Consider the following 22,960-nt stretch of genomic DNA (forward strand, 5'->3'; position numbering starts at 1 on the left):
CCGATAAGGATGAAAGATTTCCTATTATCTCAACATTATGCCTTATTTGTGCTGTAGATAAAATTTATTTGGAAATTACAATAACTGAAGTATTTTATAAATGCATATCATCAATTTAAAAATGTGCCTTTTCAAGTAGAAATGCCACAAATAAATCAAGGGGACCTGAAGTCTCTTAGCATTCCTAAATTCATTTTACATTCCATCCTGCATTTTTTTGTTATATTTCTAGATGTTCTGCTGCATTGAGCCCACGGTGACTGCCAAAAACTTCCTGTATATATATTCATTAAATATTACGGTAACATTTCTGTTTTTGACAGATTTGTCTGGCCTTCGACCCAAACTTTTGCTTCGAGATTGAAGTTGTCTAATACATTTAATAGAAATGTTTTATTTTTGTCTTTGCATTTTCAATTTGACCTAAAATCATTAGTGTACCTGAAGGGAGTTGAACGAGTAAATTCTTTCTATTTGTGTAACCATGATGGCATTCGTTAAAATACAGCAGAGTATCTTTTGTGGCTCATCATGTTCTGTTTGCCTTGGTATGACACTTACAGACAAGTAACCTAACAGATGTTTGTTCGAGTTAGTTTAAAGGGTCAGGGTATGATTCCTTTTTTTTCTTCTTGGATTAGGGAAATCACTCACTGTTTCAAATTAAAACAAAATCATTTAGAAAGAATAGCAACATTTTTCACAGAATTTGGCCGTGTAATGCAATTGTTACTGAGAAGGAAAGAAGATAAACTTGATTTTTTTAAACGATACTAACATTTACTATAATGTAATGAACTTTAAAATTCTAGGCAAGAATGTTTGGTTAAAATCCTCAACCAGTTATTTGAAATAAATAGGTTTACGCTTATTTGTATGAAATTTTCAAAAAGACGTTATTGGAATCTCAACTTGAATCATCGAAGCTGACATTAAATTGAACACAGTAGTGATAAAGAAGTGCATTGTCTCTGATGTGGTTATTGTAAAGCTGTGTTTATGGGATTATAAATCTTCTCGGCATCTTGAAATCTTCATTTCTTTTGCATTATACACTTCCATTTTATGGCAAAATCCAAATCTGCATGATTGCATGTTTTATGTCAATGAAATATAGCATTGAAAAAAATCAAGGACACAAAATATGAAAATCTGGGGCAGCGTGGTGGTTCAGTGGTTGGCACTCTGCCTCACAGCACCAGGAATCTGGGTTCAATTCCACCCTTGGACAGCTGTGTGTGTGGAGTTTTCACATTCTCCCCACTTCTGTGTAGGTTTTCTCTGGGTGCTCTGTTTTCCTCCCACAGTCTAAAGGTGCACAGGTTAGGTGGATTAGCCATGCTAAATTGCCCATAGTGTTCAGGTATGTGTAGATTAGGGGTGGGGGCTATGGGGACTGGGTCTGATTGGAATGCTCCAAGGGTTGCAGTGGGCTCGTTGGGCCGAAGGGCCTGTTTCCACACTGTAAGGATTCTATATTGTAGTGCATGACATCAAAAATATATCTTCAGAGAAGATAATTATGGTTTGATTTTACATGGTAAAATGCAATTGATGGAGAAAGGAAAACTGTGTGAAAACCGACTGTTACGCTAAAGGATGGCCTTGACTTGAGAACAGACTGTTTTGCAGTAATAGCTGGATTTGTTTCTGACCAGGCATGGAGGAGTATTTGGAAAAAATATTCAGAAAGGCAAATTCAGGACGTAAACTCATAGCCAGTATACTCTTAGTATCGGGGAAATCTCACAGATCTTTGGTCTTCAATATCACGCTGGTTCATCATTGATCCTGTGGAAATTAATATCAACCTCCATGTGCTCGCCATCATGAGGAGATACAACATGCGAAACAACATGAAAATCATTTGTTTGACGTAGTTAAGTAGTTTAAGCACACCATTTTATTAACTTGACAATTTTTAAAATTGATATATAGCAAATGAAATTAATAAATTTGTATTATATCAGGGCATGCGTTTTATTCATTCATTTTGATCAGACCTTAAAGAGCCAGTTAAGATACGTCAGTCTAACGGTATACCTAATTCGTCAGATTTCAGATTTTAGATCTTACTCGTCTTTAAAATACTGACTTCAATCATAACACGTCATGAAAAAGAAAAGTGCATGCTTTGTTGTCTCATATATTACGCAGTATAGAGCTGGAGGCACACAGTAGGCCAGGCAGCATCAGATGCTCAGGGAAGTTAATGTTTAAGGTCGGGACCCTACTTCAGAAATAGGTGCAGCAGGGTTGTATCTCACTCAGAGATAATGAGAACTGCTGATGCTGGTGTCAGAGATAACACAGTATGGAGCTGGAGGAACACAGCAGGGTAGCAGCAACAGAGGAACACGAAAGTTGACTTTTTGAGTCGGGATGCTTCAGGGGTCAACTTCGCTCCTCCTCTAGTGCTACCTGGACTGCTGTGTTTCGTCAGCTCTGTATTGTGTTATCTCTGACTCTAGCATCTTCAGTTCTTGCTATCTCTGATACCCTGTGGCTTCATTAGTTCCACTCTAAAGTCTCTCATGTTTGAGAAACAAGCTTATCTCAGGTATCTGCTTCCAATCCACTTCAGTCAAATTCTCTCTTATCTCATTAAGTAGCATGTTTTTAAGCACAGAATTTCTCGGATGAAAACGTGTTTTTTTTCTGCTGCACGATTATTCTAAATCTATCTGAAATATGGTGACAATCTCAAGATCTTCATGAATCGATGCATGATCTGACTGCCTGTAATCCTCTTTCTTTCAATATCAAGTGTACAACTTTCACTTTACACTGTTGGGTGTTCAGCGTGCAGGTTAAATAAAATCTGCTGGATTTTTTGCTTCCCTAAATAAGACAATAAAGCTAAAACAGATAAATGTATTTGCAATCAAAATTTCCAATGAAAAATATCATAGTTTTGCTACGTGTCTGAAATTCGAAAACATCTTTGTATCTCAGACAGTGTATGAAAACTATCATACACATTCAACAGAATGATAAGCATTCTGTTGGTGTCTTCGATTGCTAGTCATTTCACTTCATTTATGACCATTGCAATCATGATTATAATTGATTTCTACCATTTATATTTCAAAGCTGCCCCTTCATTATTCCCATCTCTATTTAACAGGATTACCCTATAAACAAGATCTTTAGTTGTCACTCCTGCACATCTTTCAATCAAGTCTCAGGGATTCTTATGTAAATATACATTTGAATGTCTGTTTCTTATTTTTTGGGTTTCTGCATTAAAAAAAAGAAGTTTACCATTTAGTATTGCCAGAGAAATGGCATTCTGAAGTAGATGATCGTTTCTGTGCCTTCCTTACTCACATGTGATCATTTGAAAATTGAACTTTTTCCCTGACCGTCAGTTTACATCTCCCCCAAACAGCCTTTACAAATCTTCCCCAAAAAATTTAGCCCTCTTCCTGTTAAATCTTATCCCATGTGAAATATTCATGACCGACCTCTCTAAAAATGATTTCAAAGTCTCAGGAATCTAAAAACCTTCCTACTGCACCATTGTTCCATTCATCAGAGTGCTGTCAATATCTGCACATCAATATCTACTCACGACTGTTCATACCATCAGCAATCCAGACGCATGATTTGAAACCTCCCTTTTCAAGTTTGCAACGAACTCCTAAACGTGTGTTTGTAAGATCTACATTTTTCTTCTTTCCATGTCATTGAATCCGACATGAACCATTATGTCAGAGATAATAGGAACTGCAGATGCTGGAGAATCCGAGATAACAAGGTGTGGAGCTGGGTGAACACAGCAGGACAAGCAGCATCAGAGGAGCAGGAAAGCTGACGTTTTGGGCCTAGATCCATCATCAGAAATGGGGGAGGGGAAGAGGGTTCTGAAATAGAGAGAGGGATGCGGATCGAAGATGGATAGGGGAGAAGATAGGTGGAGAGGAGACAGACAATTAAAGAGGTGGGGATAGAGCTAGTAAATATGTGAGTATACGTGGTGAGGTAGGGAGGACTACTTCTCTAATGCTCTTTGGCATTCCCTTCTTAAGAACAGAGCCAGCTAAAGTGCTATCAGTCTGGCCACTGCTGCTGTTATTCTCTGACTGGTCATCCCCATCGCCCCCACGAACCCCTCAACAGCATCCAAAATAGAATGATTTTTTAGAGAGGAGAACGGCCACTGGGGATTCCTGAACTGGCTCCCGACTCTTCCGGTGGTCACGCGATTATCTTCCTGCTCCTTGGGTGTTACCACATCTCTACAGCTACTGTCTATGACACTTTCCACAGTCGTCATGCTCCTAAGTGCCGCTCTAAAATATCAATGGGGTCTGTTAGGAATGCCAATTGTGTAGTTCCTGCAGATATAGTCATCCCAGATACCGGAAACGTCATGTTCTCCCCTCACAAGCGCAGCATTTAATTCCACAGCCCCATCACTTGACAACATCCCCTGCACAAACCACCTTCTGGAAGCAGTAACTGCATTGACACAAATCGTCCCCACGTCAACCAATAAGCGTCAGGACTCTGCTTCCCTCTTCCGGAGTTAAACACCAACAGTTCACCCTCCCAAACAAATCGTTGCCAAGTCATTTGTCTATCCAACTGACCTTCTCTATCATCAGCCAGTATCTTATTATTTAGTGCCGACCCTATTCCCCTCTCTATTTTCTGCATGCAACCCCGCGTTTTCCCAGCTTCTGTGGAAGGGTCACTGGACCAGAAACATCAACATTCAGTTTTTTTTAATTCACAGATACTGACAGTCCTGCTGAGCTTCTCCAACAACATCTGGTTTTGACCCTGATTTACAGCATCCATAGTTATTTCATTTTTTTCCCATAGTGGTGTATGCTCATTCGCGAATCAGAAGTCGTGAAATCCGAATTAATAATCAAGAACATGTGGTTTTAATATTTCCTTTCTTTCTGGAAGAAAACTCAATATGCCAATTTCCAGAAACTTCTCCGACGGCAGTCTGGCTTCGTCCATTTTAGAATAAATGCTCATGCTAACACAATCTTTAATTTTGGGAAGAAAACACTAATGTTTAAGCAAGTATGACTTGCTTTTCATATGTGTCTTTCTCGGCAGGAAAATGATGAATAGTGAATATATTGGCAGCATTAACACCAGTTTTTTTTTCACTGCCTGTATACTTTGTAATTTTTTATAAGTCCACGTTGTTTTTAGTAAAGCGGTCAAGGTGAGACTGACAAGATTATAGTCATGTATGATCAATGAACCCGTAAAGTTAAATGAATCTATGAACAGAGCTGTATTCATTCAATTATATATTCAAATTCATATATCTTAAAGCAGTAAATTCAGCAAAAGTTTGATATATGCTCATTTACTTTGCTGAAAGACAATCAGATTTTAATGCCTGCATGGAAATTTACAAAATCAATACACAGTAATGGGAAATCATGAAGACCTATCAGATCTGAAATCATGGCGCACTCACCAAGATATAAGAAACTCCCTCCAAATGAATTCAGCAGAAAATAAATATCTCTCTGAACAGTCCTGACATCTAACGTTTAGTCCTGGTCCTTTCAAATAAAAAAATAAATCCACAGACACGTAGTTGCGCCACCCCGTTCCACTTCTGGTCTAAATATAAGACTGCTGTCACTTTTATTGAGTCTCAGAAGGGTTACCACATCACTGCATACTTAGGTTTGTTTCTATGTGGTTTTACGTCTAGATATAGGGGTTTTAGTGATTCATAAAATTCCTGGATCTTCGGCTACCTTCAGATAATTGGAAATACCATGGCAGAACATAATTTATTTTCAGAACTCCCTTGCTTCAGATAAAACACGAGATGCTTAGATTTGTCTGTAGCACTTCTCAATAATGTTGGACGGCAAACAACGTAAATATAATTTGTCCCATTATCTCCATAGATCCCAAGCTCATAGTAATTCTCTTCCCATCAGAGGATTGCTCATTGTGACACATTATACGACATACTTTGCTGATCAGCTGATAGAGTCTAACAAAACTCGCTGCCACTAATTCATTTCAATTAGAGGAAAATCAACGGAGATGACGGAGGGTCAGGAAGTATCCATGGAGTCCTGAAGAAGAGTCGCCGAAACTCCAAACTGTAGCCTGCGCCTTCTCCATGGATGCTGCCTGACTAGCTGTGTTCCTCAGCATTTCTTGTTTGTTATCGGTCCAGATACCACGGGCAAATCAAAGCTTAATAGGGGCTAACTGAATTTATTCTAGTTGCTTCAAGAAAAAAATTGCTGCCCTTCATGGTCTTGTTAATTTAACTTCAGCGATTTCAGGCATAAATTGCTTAGACTGCACCTTCGAGGTTGCATTCAATTCTGGATTGCATACACTTTTTTATTGCTTTGAAAGTAGTCCAGTAAAAGTACTGGAGAAAACTGGCCAAACAGCAAATCTTAAATTATGAAAGATTTTCGCATAAGCTTCACTTGTCTTTCTGAGCACTTGGAATCCTGAACGAAGCTTGTGTAAGAAAATCCAAATTATTACGAAAACGTATGGTACAGACAGACAGAAAGTAGCTACATTAACTGGTCCATTGTAAAACTATCAGTTGTAGAGTGGAAAAAAGTTAAAAATATTATCCTAGACAGGGAACGTTATTACTTACACACAGCTTCACATGAGTTTGTAAATTCCATCCTCAAACAATCTTTAAATGATGAAACATTGTAACATATGTAGAATTGCTCAACAATTGCTATGCTGGCATCTGGGCAGAAACAGAAGAAAATTATGTCAACGATCACGCGTGATTTTAATGAATGGTGGAAACACTGTGGCACTAAATACCGAAAGCCAATTCCCTGATTCCTCGAATGAGATATATAGTAGTCAAAATAAAACGTTTAAGCTCGTGAATATATGCAATTGTCCTGTCAGTTGCTAATATCGACATGAAAATAGACCTTCAAGTATGAATGTTCACAAACATTCAATCTATTTTATAGATTTCATTCGTCAAACCAGGCGGATATCTCGTGTTGGACTAACTAAATGATTCCCGCCTATTGGCTTTAAGAGCATACAATTCTGTGGGTGTTACATGTGTGTGATTTCCATTTAAAATAGGTTGTTCTAATGTTTGAGTAATGCAATTGGAGTCGTCTTCTTTTTAATGTTGAATGACAGCATAACATAGATTTGAAACAATTAACAATTGCCTAACAAATTTCATTTTGTAATACCCTTTCACAAAGCGAAAATAACTTGTCCAATGGGCGTGCATTTTTCTAAACGTTTCATTTCACTATTCCATTAATAAGTCATTTAAATTTAAAAAGTTATCTAAATAGTGAAACTCAACGCACTGTTAGACTCAAAAGGAGGCTTAATTATACTCTTAAATTCCTCTCTGAATTTCCTCTGTGAAATTGCATAAATGAATGTGTTTGTGCAGCAACTCAGTGTCCGAAGGATATATCCAGTTTGTTCGAGAATGGTAAAAAAGTCATTGTAATTTGCTTCTAAAAATGTTGCATCGGTGAATTGTACACATATGTTTGATATAAATGTTACAGACCACAGAAGTATGAAACTGCCAGAGACGGCTAACAACAAAAATATTGATTTTCTGCGGTTTTCCTTTTCTGTATCACCGTCGTTTTCACTGTCGTTGTTTCCTCGCAGTCTCTTTCGCAATCTATTAGCCTGCAGAATGCATCTTATAGTCAGTATGTTGAAGAGTAAAATCAAAAGAAATGGTGCAAATGGGGTTAAAACAGATTCCAGCCACAAAAATGCGCTCCACACGGGTAAAGCATAGAAGCTTGCTTTTACATAGCATGACCACGGGAGATTGTCAATAATTTCTCGAGGCTCGTAGACAAAGTAGATTGGAATACTTTCCAAGACACTCAGGGTACAGACAAAGCCTATGGTCACAGAGGCAGTTTTAGTGTTGCAGTAGCTTCTTCGTAGTTTCTGACAACAAATGGCCACAAATCGATCGAAAGTGATTGCCACAGTTAACCAGACAGAACAATCAACAGAAGCAAAAAGTAGAGCCAGATTAAGAGAACAAACGGGGGTGTAGTTGAGAAAGGAATACGGAAAATAAGCATCTTTAATCTCGTAGAGCAGTACTTCGAATATCAAGACAGATAAATCCGCTGCTGCCATTGCGATCAGGTATCGAGTGATGCAGTTTGAGAGCTCACAACGACCTCGTGACAGAACCACAATTGTTAACAGATTGGCTGAAAAGATTGAAGAACCGACATCAAGAACACACTTTACAATTATGGGATGTTTGGTTTGCATTTCTTTTGTAAGAAAAAATATGTTCAGTTATTTTCGTTTATATTAACACGTCTTCGAACTACGAAAGCAATGGTGTTGCTTGCAATACAAGATTGAATTGACAGGTCATCTTAAACATTTTCAGTCTAATATAAAACGAAAGGACAAGCATTCAAATATGGGCCATATTTGGTTTTGTTCCTTATATCCGATTAGTTAATGTTTTCTCTTGTGATAGATTGTTGGTTAAAAAAAAATCCGCTTGAGGAAAGTGAAATACAAATCTCTAACCTTTGCTTTGACTGACATGGAAACATATTTCACGAGGTATTCCACAAGGGTTTTCAATGCAGCCATATTTGTCTGAATTTAAGGTTGAGCACCATTAAAGCAGATTTTGAAACATAATGCCTAGGTTTGTGGATACCATGAATTAAAGGCATGCAGTTATCAAAGCAGGGACGCAAAAATGGAAGAATATTTCAACAACTTGCCCAAATGGGAGTAAAATTTATATATTAACCTCAAATCAGATATGATCACCTTTGTTCCAATTGTTATAAGGAATGTAAGATTGAAAACAAAAGGAGGTATTTCAGTCATCAATTTGTGACATTGGATGGCCTGATATCCTTGATTCCACTTTCCTGATTATCCTGAAACTGTGGTTAACTTGTTGACTTAAAGAAAGCAAAGCTGTACTGTCGTTGCACATACTTGATAGCACAACCTGGTCTGCATTTTGAGACATAGAATTCCACTGCTTATGCATTCTCAGAGAGAAAATTGTTTCCGTAAACACTTAACACTTATTTATCAATTATATCCTCTTTACCTAGAGTATGCAACAAATAGAAAGAGCTCCATGCATCAAAGTTACCAAGCCACCGAAGGTTTTTCAATGTTTTAATAAAGGCTTCTCTTATTATTCTAAAATTGAAAAAAAGAGGAATGTACTCAATATCTAATCATAAGAAAATGTCTCCACGAGCAGAATAATCTAGTTGAGAAATTCTCTGAACGTGTCTCAAATACAAACATGTTTGCTCTTAGAAAAGTTTACAAAGGTGTTAAATGAAGTGAAATTTCTGGTTCAGAGATAGTAGGGAACTGCTGATGCTGGAGAATCTGAGATAACAAGGTATAGAGCTGGATAAACACAGCAGGCCAAGCAGCATCAGAGGAGCAGGAAAGCTGACGTTTCTGGTCTGGACACTTCAGAAATTTTTGAAGAAATGTCCAGGCCTCAAGTCAGCTTTCCTGCTCCTTTGCTGCTGCTTGGCCTGCTGTATTCATTCAGTCTGCACCTTGTTATGTTAAATTTCTGGTTGACGTGACTGTGGTCGAGATTTAACCAGAAGTCATTACTATATTAATTTTATGTTAAACAACAGAAGATAATTTGTACTTGCTGTTCAATGTAAAGACTACAAACTAGTTTCAAACTGCACAATGCACAGAAAATAAAAATTGCAAAGTGATTGTAAATAATTTCTAAGTAATGCAGAGGACAGAATAATCTCGGCATGCCAACTTACATCCCCGTAATGAAACATCGCATGTGAATAATGCCAATAACATGCAAAACAATTGCAGGGTTCAGTCTCTATAGAGACCAAACGGAATCGGGTAATACACTTGCATCATTTTATTTTTCATAATCCTCTTGAAATATCGCGAAAAGAAATGTTGTTTTCTGTAATACTGAGGAATGGGCAGACACCGCAAAACTTGACTTATTTTCCAATACAAAATACAAAAAATTGTACTTAAAAGAAAGTGGTAACATATTGTCTGCTCAACAGGAAATTTGTGATGTAACAGTCACTTTCAAAGTTCATCTTGTCCTTTGTTCAAGAGAAGTTGAAAAGGCAGTGGTTCAAAACGAACTGCTGAAGATGGTTTTGCTAAACAACGCGTGGAGCCTTCACAACATTTTCTTTTAAATTTGGAAAAATTAAAGTAACTTGACTAGATTGACCAGCTCCCACCGAAAGGCTTTTCATTTTTTTTCCCTTGAGCAGTCAGAAGCTGTTGGAGGCCTCAGAACAGTTGGCATTTCAGTGAATGGTGCCGTCTTGCTCTTTTCTCTAAAATTTTCTTTGTTTTTGTTTTCCCCTGCTCTATTGAAGAATTGCATGTTAGAATGTGTGTCCAAGTTTAACTTTTTTGTCAAGGCCTGTGTTTATGCGCAACTATTATATTGAACAGTTAATTAGTAATAGGTTCTGTATTCATTATTCAGTTAAGCTTTCCAATAAGTAACTTATTCCAAATTCATCTTTCCTTGGTTTGCATTTCAACAATAGTGTTTAAATGAATGATGTTTTGATAAACATCAAATTGTCCCACAAGTCACATCACATCTAGAACATGCACTTCACACCTACTTTTAAAATAAGGAATAAAATAGTTGGGATAACATGGTGTGAAACTGGATGAACACAGTGGGCCTGGGACTTCTTAAAATATTTTGAGAGGGTATGGTCTGGTCCTAATAATTGATAAACAGATGTTTGATCTGATGAATTTTAGAACTTTGTCTTGCAGTAAGATACACTTCTGGATGATCCATTCAGTTGCAGGCATGAGAAATAAATTACAGAACACAGATATTGTAGTGTGTCTGAAATGGAAGCATCATAAGAACTTAATTACCCCATCAATAAGGAAGGTAAATTGTTTGTAACTGCTCGTATCTGATAGACAACTTGCGTGGAACACGTCTAATAGCTACACAGGTTTAAAACGAGAGAGAGATATCCAGGGCATGAGGCATTATCTGTAGCAAAGTGCACCAAAGGCACAATAGTATCACAATTCTGAGAGATGTCGTTAGAGAACTCCTTCTCACTGTCAATGAGAGCTGAATGTGATCGATTTGCAAGCTGGAGGAATAGAAATAACGATAACACAAAAGCAGCCTGGAAGTAATACGTTCCAGCAACCAGACTAACATAACATAATTGCCATGAAATGCTCAATGACATCTTGCAATAAACTAAGCTCGAGGTGTACACTTCTGAAGGACCACTCTCAGCAGAGGTGACATAAATTTTGCACTGCAAAGGACACGGTTTCGAGATATTGGGCAGCAAGTGGAGAGTGACATTACAATTCAAGTTTCATTCTTGTTTTCAATGAACAAAAGAACTTGTAGGATGAAAACTGAATGGAGGGAGTGGCATAGTCATGAATGTCAGTCAACAATAAACATGCTATAGAAGGAGCTCTTGAATCTGCAAGTTCTCAACAGAAAATTTAGTTTTCAGCTGTCAACCTTGGAAAAAGACCATAGTGATGTCACAGGAGTTCATGGCTCCTGCTTGAAAGTACATAGGCCAGGTTTATTTGGGGGCTGAGGGTTGATTTGTTGTCTTGTCTTGAGTAGAAAGAGTTCTTCATTCTAAGCACTGCTCAGATGTCATCATTAGCAGCGGCGATAATATACAAAAGCCCATTTCTGATATATTTCGAGGAGGTAACATGATCAAACTATACAGCATAACTACCTTATTTGTAACCAATACTAAAACAGATAATCGCACTGGCTACATTCAAACTGAATCTGTGGAAGCCGCACAAGTGTGGGGGCATGCATGTCAGCCTTGCATTAAGAGCTGTTGAAGGTGGAGGAGATAGTCTTCTGAATGAGACAAGATTGTAGGAGGCAGATATGTGCTGATATCCCACCTGTTGTCAATACTATGCTGTCCTCTATCATGTAAAACTGGAGGCCTGATGAGAAGTTTGTGAACAGAAAATACATCACATGAAATTGTACAAGCTTTTGAGGAAGTCATCACAAGCAAGAGTGTTGTGACCAGCCATTTCTTTGCTCACGTGCCTTTCTTGAATAAATGAAGAAAAGATATCATGGAGTACTTAACCCAAAAGCTCACTAACGATATATTATGAACGCGAAGGCCACTGCGATCTTGACATCATGATTACCACTTTTTCATAAACAGAGAAGCAGAATTTCTGAGGTGAGTTCAAATGGATATCCTTGACAATAAGGCGACAAACCTCCGAGTATGGAACTGATGAATCATCGTAAACCTACACTCATTGAAAAGCTATGGTGGGGAATATCAAAAGGTGTTAGGAACTCATCACTGGTTATAATTATGCCTGGGTTACCAGCGGGTGATTGTGCTTGATGCAGGTCAATCTTCCAAGCTATAGAACACTTCAGAAGGTTAAGATCAAGTTAGTACCATTGGCCAAACCTTCACACTTACTTTTTCTATGAAAATTCCTCCATCATAATGTCAAAAATGGGATGTTAGCTGATGATTGAGCAATTTCCAGCACCATTTTTGTCTCGTCAGATACCAAATTGTTTATTTCCAAAACAAAAAAGCAACATCTGGGTAATACGGTGTGAAGTTGGATGAATGCAGTGGGCCAAGCAGCATCAGAGGAGCAGGAGCCTTGATGTTTCAGGTTGAGACCCTTCTTCAGATAGTACCTGGGTTTGGGATGATAACTGTATGTAACGTTTGTGCCACACAAATGCCAACAAAACGAGCTGTGTAAGTGGAAGCAGGAGACAAACTAGGACTCATGCAGTGGTTAAATCGCCACGCTAATCACCAAGATCTACCCATCATCTACCAGTGTCAATTTCAAAAATGTGGTATAATTGCTATAAACAACATTCAAGGGAAATAAAAATATTCTGGTTGAAAGCAACATACTAGAGGAGCAATATGCCAATAACTATTTGCTCCTTCCATCACCAATGCTTGTAGCTGCAGACTACACTATTCACAAGATGTACTGTTGAAATGTTCCAGAACTCTGTAGATAGCGTCTTCTAAACCCACAACCACTGACATCTGGACTGAGAACTGCAAAAAATAAATGAGGGCACCAAGAACGACAAGGATCTCTCCAAACCGCAAAAGCAACTCATTATCAAAATAAAAAGCAAAATGAGATTTTTTTTCATTGTTTTGTATCAAAATTATGTATTCCACCACCATTGGTGTTGGGGAGGTAATGACCTCCATTTTTATAGTGCTGTTTCAAGAAGGCAGATCACCAACAATTTCTCGAAGAAGACTACCGATCAGCAATAAATTATGTGACACAGATATCCATCACATGAAGAAATTTTTTTAAAAACCTACAATTTATCACATTTTTTACAAAGCCAAAGAACCCAAGCCTGGTCAGGGTGGGAATGTGATGCCCCGCTTGTAATTAAGTCAGTGTTCCTAATGAGGAAAGGTGGGAGGAGAAAAGGATAGCGTGACACTCGATGCTGAGCCGACTTTGTGCATCTTCCTAGGAGCACTAAAGCTGACGTTTCTGGCTAGACCCTTTTCGGATGAAGGGTCTAGGCCCGAAACGTCAGCTTCTGTGCTCCTAAGATGCTGCTTGGCCTGCTGTGTTCTTCCAGCTCCACATTTTGTTATCTTGGATTCCCCAGCATCTGCAGTTCCCATTATCTCTTGGTGCATCTTCCAGCGAGTTTCATATGCAGCCAGGCTCTATTCCACAGCTTTGCCATCAGCACAGTGGTTCAGATTGTTCCAGCAACAGAGGCTCCTAACGCTGTGCAGTAATGTCTTCCATTACTGGCCCCTCACAGCCTGAGACTAAAAAAAAGGACATATACTCTTAGTCAGTACAGGGAGAGAAAAAAATGTGTACGGTCAGTGGCCTGGCACTGTTGCAGCTCGCTCCCACTTGAGTAACACGGTTGATGTAAATGATTTCATTTTGATGTTTTTCATTTGATATTCTCTTTTAGTTTAAATGGTCATGTAAATTTACAATGATGTTTTCTGAGTGGTGCAAATCTTTTTGAAACATTCCTCAGAAGGAAATCTCTCTTGATGATCTAAATGTGAATGTACTAGTCAGCCTCAATGGAGATTTTACTTATGCAGTAACCTATACTTGAAGGTTAAATTAAAAACGTGACAATTTTTAATGTAGAATTTTATACTTTTGTTAAATGATATCACGAAAACCTAGCCAATTATCTCTACCTTTGATAATTCTGCATAATCAATACTGCAAGTTGCTTTGTGGTTGGTTGTAGAGACACATCAATGCCAAAAGGCATAGCTTTTTCATGCTTTCTCTTTTTGTTTTCATCTGAACGGATAAGCAAATGAAATTTCCTTCTGATCCGTTTATAACCTGTCCATCGTGCATCCATGCACTCCAGAGGTCATTCCTCAGCTCTCAAAGGTTTTGTCATTGTTTGCAATCCTACTGAATTGTAAAGAATTTCTGAGCCTAACATGTTTGAATAACAGGCCTCCACTGTGTTCTAATGCACGGGCACTTTGACGTCTGAGGATTCTTGACTTGTATTCATTCTATCATCTTAGGAGGAAGCTGCCTTCTGCTTCAATAATCCACATAAACTCTAATACACAGTGCTTACATATTATTTTCTTCAAGTCCTCTGCTCTGTGATAAAGCATGAACTTGGAACAGAGGGAACAATTCCCATTGGCAAACAATGATACTTCGAACAAGATCAAAATAGGAACACCAACACACACTGTAAACCTAACCTGTGCGTGCAACCTATCAGGCAAATACAAACCAGGTTCAATGGGCAACATTTATTTATACCATGTCTAATGCCAATATAATGAGCTATCAGTGGAATTTGAGGCAGGTACATCAATAACATTTAAAAGGCATTTTGACGGTTACATAGTTAGGATAAGTTTAGAAAGATATGAGCCAAGTGCACTGAAATGGGGTTAAATGTGGGTGGATATTTTGTTCGGCATGGGCCAGTGTGTTTTGCAGGCCCTGTCTCCTTGCTCTAGGGCTCGAATGACTCGAACTGACAGATTCTTGTTCACTAAATACATAAGCAAAATAGAAATATTTTGGTGGCACCGAAACTAGGCAAGTAGTGCAACATATAAGTAAATGGAAACAAGTGTTTCCATGTACTGCTAAAGAAATATTTATTCAATATTACGTCACAAAACTGAGCAGGGGAATAGGTTGTGCAGCACAAGTCCTCATCTCTTTCAAACCATCACTTTGATTTCATATTCATACATTGGAATTTAAGAGTTCTATCGAGAAGAAAAATTCCAAAAGCAGAAGGAAAATAAACAGAATGAGTGTTGGCTAAAATTAGATGAGAAGTTGAAAGCCTGTCGTTGAGAGAGGTGACCTGTGCAGTGAATGTTTAATGGAAAGGCAACCACAGTGTTAAGCAAATAATGAAGTGTTTAGATAAATACAGGAAATGATTAACCAAAAGCTGGAAAGTGAGTTGTTCAGGGATTAACTTTGAGGAGAATGGCTAAGTAAAAAAAGAATCAAGAGATACTTGGAATTATGCCAAAATGATAAATCTGCAATCCCAAAAGACAGTTCAGAAATATATTTGAAGAGGACACTACCTGCAATTGACATGAATAGTCGCCTGCTACTGGGAAAACCTTTCATTTCCAGCATTTGAATTTGGATGATGTTAGTTTGTTCGAAAGGGGAAATGCCACCCCGTAGCATATTTTTTTTTGATGGAGCTAGGAGAGCAAGGTAACATTTTACAGTCGCCTTTCGACGCCCCGGCCCAAGGCTCCCTTCTGTAATGTTGAGGCATTCAAAGTTTTGCTGAGCTTTTTGCAGATGCCGAGGGGAATGACCGAGACTAAATCGAATTTTCTCCATCTGGCCACGCAATGTGCTACACGTCTCTTATGTTGAACCCTGCTGTGTAATGAACTACACATAAACAGACTACCTAACTCCATTCATCGGCTGCAGATGGTAAACGCATGTCAGCCAACTAGTTGTAACTTCTACTAATGATTGCAGCTGGTGTTAATATCCTCTAGTTTCAGAAGAAGCACAACGAAGGAGAATTTGCAACCATGATGCAGAGTTGTAATTTGGTTCTTCGCGTGCTGCAAAGGATAATATTGAGGAGAGAGAAGATAGATCAGCTTCAGATGCCTCCGATATCGTCAGCTGGGAAAATAATAGCAATCCACCAGCTTGGTTTGGCTGAAATCTATTGAATAGCAGTGGACAATTTGACATGATGCTGGATTAGGGATGAACCAACAGCTTCACATCTGCCTTGGAACCCACAAAGTGGGTAAAACTGCGACAAGATTGCTTTGGTCAGGTATGAATTGGTACTTGTAAAACTGACCTATATTTGAGTCAATAACATTTGAGAACCAGTTTTACCATATTAATTACATGCTTATAACATGAAAGAAAATCAACCGAAACTGTTTAGTTCAGATTTCCGCCCACACCTGCACTCCCCACACTGTAAACTTTTTTGTTCTGCTTTGGAAGCGATTAATTACACACACAGTTCAGTAAACATCTGCGCAGAGTGAAACAGAATTAAAATTGTTAGTTCACCTGCCTACTCCCAAGCTCAACTTGCACTGAAACATTTCAGTTTGCACATCCCGACAACACATAGCATTTTGGTACGTCATCTGCCATTTGCTAAATGTACTCTATTACTCTTACGAGAATAAAACTAATCGTGTTTACTTGGAAGAAGAAAAAACGTCAAACACGACAAGAAGGGTTACACTGTTAAACAGGGTTAATGAGGGATATCAAATGATTCTAGACGGCTTACCAGGAATTCCAAATACTGCAAGAATAGGGTAGTAAATTTTTTCTATTTGTATGATTATGGATTGTTCCATCTTCTGACAGAAAGGTCGTTCTTTCGTTGATTGTACTCGAGATCATCCTCTTTCAAAATCTGGTATTATTTATACCTAACATAAACCTCACGCACCGGCAGAAGCAACGTACAATTATGGATATTAATTTCAGTTCATTGAACAAACAGCTTCCTTGATGTCAGAATTGTTTCTACCCATCAACGAATAGAATTAGCTGAAAACAAATTGTCTATAAAAAGAAAGATCCTAAGGTGTTATGTTGAACATAACTTTGAAATGAAACATTACAATGTCTGAAAAAACAAAGAATTATGCTGCGTGGAATAACAGACTAATGGAAGGGAAGTTGATGAAATACGTGCAGTCATTTGATGTATGAGTGACATTCAATTTTTTTGACATGAGTTTGTATTACAATTTTTTAAAAGCTTATAGATAATTGATTTCACAAGTTACAAATAGAGAAACAACACACTTAGAGAAATGTACGGTCATGTATTGACGTTCATAATAAACAGGATGCGTGTTATGGCTGAGGATGAAACTGCTCTGATATGTGCCAATAGTCAGAACAAATACACAAATTCTAGCAATGTTCTTCTCATAGCCAAAATGGAGAATGAGATTGCATAACAGTGTGGGACTAAACATTTCAAATGGACTGTAGATGGAGGTGTGATCCTGCAAATAAAGAAATAAAATAATTGCTCCAGGCATTGCAGTCAATTTCATTTCTGTCTGAAGATGTGGTGCAGAAGAATTATCCACTTTGCAACTAATATTAGCAAATCTTCAAACGTGCATTCTTGACAGTTTATGTTCGATTTGTTTGGCCTATTTCGGTTATAAAAAATTGGGTACGTGTTCTGCTTAACATTCATTCAAATGAAAGGAGGAAATTACATTTAGAAATGGACTGACTACATCGTATGATTACAAAATATCGACCTTGACATATCAAAGGTGACGTTGAGTTAAAAACTAAAATACAGAAAATTCGAAAATAAATTACAGAAAATAAGCATTTTTTAAAAAATCGGTTTTAAAATGAAGTCAGATGGAACTAAAATCAATTGAGTTGATTACTTAAATTTATGAATTGCTGATTATCTAAAGAAATAAGAATGAAAGGTGCCATAATGTTTATTCAGTATGTCATGGACAAGGTCAGAACCCCTGAGATATTTTAAGAAGGTAGCCTAGAAAGTAACGTTTTTCTGACATTAAAGTTAGATGTGAAATAGATGTTCCAGATCTGATGCAACTAGTAATATTACTCTGTTTTAAGCAAAACAACTTTTTTTTAAACACTGCAGTTGAAAAACCAACAGAAGAAAATGGAATTTCGAGTGACATCACTATTGAAAAACTTAACCAACCTGATACAGCAACTTAACTAATTGACTGTTCTCATACAGTAACATCCCATAAACACACCCCTTGGCAATATAGATAAATTCTTCCAGGCAGGAGGGAGCAACATCCAGAGAGAGAGAGTTCAGAGAAAGTCTATCAGGTGTCTTTTACCGAAGTTTGCAGCACATCTTGTACTCAACATCTTATGACTGCTACAGCTAAAGAAAAACTAAAAAAAACTTAACTGGGAGAACTGGCCACTTGCCATCCATTTTTAAGGTGTTCATCCTTAGAGTCTTTGGCACCTCTGCCTATACAACTTCTCTTCAAAAAAAGGACAAAATAACCTGTTAGAATGACAATATCATCACAAGTAACACATGTAAATAAAAATTATGAAGGAAGGACAAGAGATTGGAGATATTAGAATCAAAAGCAATCACTCGTTAATAAGTACGATTGTCCACTTAGTAAGTACTGTGTTCCTCGTCATAGATTTGCTGCGTTTGGACGTGACTGATGAGAGTGATACTAAAACATCTTTGACTACATATTTGCTCAGTGTTTCTGGGAAGTACAAGTTGTCCCTGACCTTGAGATCATTGGCTTCTTTTTTTTACCATCTAGTTCCTTCTCAGTATTTCCTCCTTTCATCTGTTGTTCTTGAGGAAATGCTTCTCTTCGTATACATGTCCCAAGACGAATGTCTCCCATGCATAAACATCTCTGTTGCATGTCTTGAAAATAAAGCCATTTGAAACCGTTCTTTTTGAGTTTCGTTGGGGAAAGAAGATTTATTTTGTCTGTCAGAACTCAGGTAACCTAAGCAGACGGCCCCACTGGTGGAGTTGCTTTCACATATCATGGCGTAAATGATAATGCTAACAGCTACTTAAACGAGAATGAAGCTGGTTTGCCAGTCTTCAAAACTCATGTGCAGAATCGAAATGTCAGAGTGTTGATGTTACCTCTCAAGAGTCCTGAGGTGGCATCTATGTAAATTTCATGTAAAAGAGCATAGAGAAGAGCCAAAAGGATGTAGGCCTTATAATTAAGAGGCAGCACAAATGTTGCAGTTGCCAAAGACTCTCAACCTTCGGTGTGTGACAGCTGTGCTTGGAGATTGGATGCTAAGTTGTATCTTTGTATTGAGAAGGAAATCTTCCCCTTCGTGGCAGATTTCCCCAAAGATCATGAACTGGGATCGCTTGATGAAAATTTGTGAATCTTTGAGAAAAGTCCTTCTGCATCGTTACTGCGCATGTTAAACAGTGCATCAAAATCGTCTTCTGACTCTGCAGTGATGATATTGTCATTCACACGCTACAGTTACCAAATGAGATCAGTGTCGTTTTCGCCTTGTACTTAAGTGAGTTTCAAAAGTTTTCCATTCATCCTGAGGACATTATTGAGCCCAAAGGGAAGTTTCTTCTTTTTGTGTAATACATCGATGTTGCTGCCCTTGAGTATGGGATCCTTTACATTCATTAGTTGCTGTCATAGGGTGGCTGTTGGTGTGTAGGCTATACTGATACCTATGGGCCCGTGTAGCCTTGTGTTCATCTCTGAAATGCCCTTGAAGTACAATAGGGTGATTACTGAGTTTGGTCGTGTTGTGTCTTCCTGTTGTGGTCTGTATCCGAGTTAATGGCTCGTTTAAATAGTGTTGGGATGCCGACACACACATTGCAGCAGGCCACAACTATGCAAAGCTGAACAAGAGCACCTATACGAGTCTTCAAAAGGAAGGGACACCCGTAACGCACAATCGACCGTTACCTCTGGAAATTAAGAACTTGGCAAGGCAGTGCCGATGAGAAATGAACACAAGTTCACCAGATTTTGTTTCTGGTAGAATACAGGAAGGAAATATTGCTGGTAGCGTATGATTTACCTGTAGGTTGGCACCTAGTAGTGAGGAAAACCCAGGTTAAGATACAGAAGCATTTCTATTGACCCGGATTATATAAAGAAATGGTTGAATTTTTCCATACCTGTCATATGTGTCAGATGGTAGGAAAGCTATATGCACAATAAAACCAGCGCCTTTCATGCCACATACCACTTTTAAAGAACCTTTTATGCGGGTTATAATCAAATATGTAGGTTGTTTTCCTAAAACTAAAACTGCATTAACTGTAATGTACATGTATATCACATTTTTGGAGTCTACTATGAAATATCAAGGCAATAAAACTTTTTTGGAGTTGTTTGCTTTATTTACATTATAGACTACCCAGAAAGATTCAATCAGATTAATGTTCCAACTTTACTGACAAACCATTTAAGGAGGTTATGCGTACTTTATGCATTAATGATTTTAAATCAAGTGCGTGTTATGCTGAATGCCAGCAAGCATTGGAAAGGTACCATCAGACACCAATGACAATTCTGAGGGTTTATTTCTCGGATGACACAGATGTATCCCATTTATATTATTTGCTGTTAGAGATGCTACAAATGACTAGTGAGTTTACTCCATTCAAATTGATATGCAGACACGAAGTAAGAGGCCTATAAAATTAATTCAGGAAAAGTTGATAGGTCTGAAATAAGAGATCTTGCACTTGGACTACTTCTAGAAGTGAGAAAAAGATTAGACAGAGTAGTTGAATTAGTGAGACAACATTTTAAGGTGGTGCAGGTCATAATGAAGCAAGAAGAAGATAAGAAATATCAAATTCACACGACTGCCTGTAGGGATAAAGTACTGATGTTGTTAGAACTGGTTGGAGATCGGTTCAACAGAAGACTTATTGCCTGCAGTCAAATTCTTAAGGAATTAAAATAGATGAATTCTGTGGTAAAGATGCCAGATTGGGGGTGGGGGTAGGAAATAAATGGGGTATGTCATGTGAACTTCCAGAAAACTTACCACAAAGGGGAAAGGGAATTGAAGAAACAGGTATTAGTTGCTGCCAGTCAGGGTGAAGAATCAAATCCATACATGTTGGATTTTTGTGTGCCTCAGAATAAATAGAATAATGCAGAAATCCTCAAGGATTGGGATAGGGCAATGAGCTATTTGATCTAGGAACAGAGAAGGAATTGAAATACTTGCTACAGCACTATGACCACATATGTGGAAATAAAATGGGGAGGACGAATAAAATAATGCATGACGTTGCCGTAGGGAATACCATGCCAATAAAACAATCACCCTACAGGTTTTTTAAAAATGGAGAATGGAAGAACACAGCAAGTCAGGCAGCATCTGGAGGAAAGGAGAAGTCAATGTTACAGGTATTACCATTCTTCAGGACTGGATGTGGGGATAGGGAATCTGCAGATAAAGTTGGAGGTTGTCTGGGGTAGAGGAATGGTGGTGATAGACACTGGTTTGTCGATAGGATAGTTGAATCCAGTTGGTAGTATGGAAAATAAAGTAACATGCCAGAATATCAAATAGGCCAACAGGCCAGCAACTGGTTAGCATAAAATAACATACCAGAATGTCAAATGGGTCAATAGATCAGCAATTGCTAGCATACCAGCATGAATATATGAGAAATAAAGTGACACACCAGTATGTTAGTATTGATCAAAAGACAGTAGCAACTAGGTGCTAGGCTAGTACAGATCACAGGGCAGTAGCAGTTAAGTGCTCAGATAGCATTGATCAAAAGGCAGTAGCAGCTAGATGCCAGGTTAGAGTAGATCAAAGGGCAGGAAAAGACAAGTGTTCTGATAGCCTAGATTAAACACCAGGCCGGGCACAGGCCAGCAGGTGGCATCAATTAAGTTGTGTAGCTGTGTAATATCAATTGTTAGCCATATAGTTTCAAAAGTTAAAATAATGGTGGCATAATATAACTAGAAAGATAGTTAAATCATGTGATCATGTAATCATAGCTATTCATATAATGGTGGCATAATGTAGTTAAATTAAGTGATTGTTGAAGGCCACAATGATATAGTGAAATAGGCTAGGGGAAGGGTAGAAGACCATTGTGGCAGACATGATTCAGAAGATGAATAGCTTCAGAGAGATAGCACAGACTAACACAATTGGTTTATTGCATGCTTTTAGAGAAATGACCTGAGATGACATAATTGGCCATGCTGATAACCTTAGAGGAACAGAGCAACTGAAAAAAGTATATAACATGACAAACCCCGAGGGTCGGGCGTGATCAGAGAACCACTTTCTGATTGTCACTGCCTTTGCTTGCAAACAAAGGTTTACTTTCTTGAAGAACTCTCTCCGTCTCCTGGCATTCTCCATGCCAGTAGCCGGAAGAAAAGGCCAGTAAGTGGAATGGAAGTTAGGAGGTGGGTTTGTAACGGAAGCCAGGGAAAGGATGGAAAGGTTACATGAAATTAAAGAACTCAATGTTGAGTCCTCCAAGCTTTATTGTGTCCAGGGGGAAGTGAAGGTGTTGTTCCTCAAATTTAGGTTTTGAACTGCTGTGACACTGGAGGTGGCCAAGCACTGCCATGTTGGAGGACGAGTAGGGAGGAAGAGTTGCAATGACTGGAAACAAGGATGTTAGTCTCGCTGTTATGAACCAGGTGAAGATCCTCAGTGAAATGATCATCGAGTTGACATTTTCTCTCACCAATGTACAGAAGACCACACTGGTAGCACCAGATGCAGTAGACTAGGTTGGAAGAGATGCAAGTGAAGCTCTGTCTCACTTGCAAGGACTGTTTAGGGTCCTGGATGTAGGTGAGGGAGATGGTGTATGAGTAGA

At 38.3% G+C, this 22,960-nt stretch overlaps 1 protein-coding gene across 1 annotated transcript; it reads right to left on the reverse strand.

Moving 5' to 3' along the window:
- Nucleotides 1–7,299: 7,299 nt before the first annotated feature.
- On the reverse strand, nucleotides 7,300–18,980 carry LOC132206227 (probable G-protein coupled receptor 139). Its single transcript, XM_059639599.1, has 2 exons — nucleotides 18,887–18,980; nucleotides 7,300–8,210 (listed from the first exon to the last, which is right to left on the reverse strand). Exons 1-2 carry the CDS (start codon nucleotides 18,978–18,980, stop codon nucleotides 7,300–7,302), a joined length of 1,005 nt encoding a protein of 334 aa, XP_059495582.1.
- Nucleotides 18,981–22,960: the final 3,980 nt, after the last annotated feature.

This window comes from Stegostoma tigrinum, chromosome 34, assembly GCF_030684315.1.
Source record: "Stegostoma tigrinum isolate sSteTig4 chromosome 34, sSteTig4.hap1, whole genome shotgun sequence".
Lineage (NCBI taxonomy): Eukaryota > Metazoa > Chordata > Chondrichthyes > Orectolobiformes > Stegostomatidae > Stegostoma > Stegostoma tigrinum.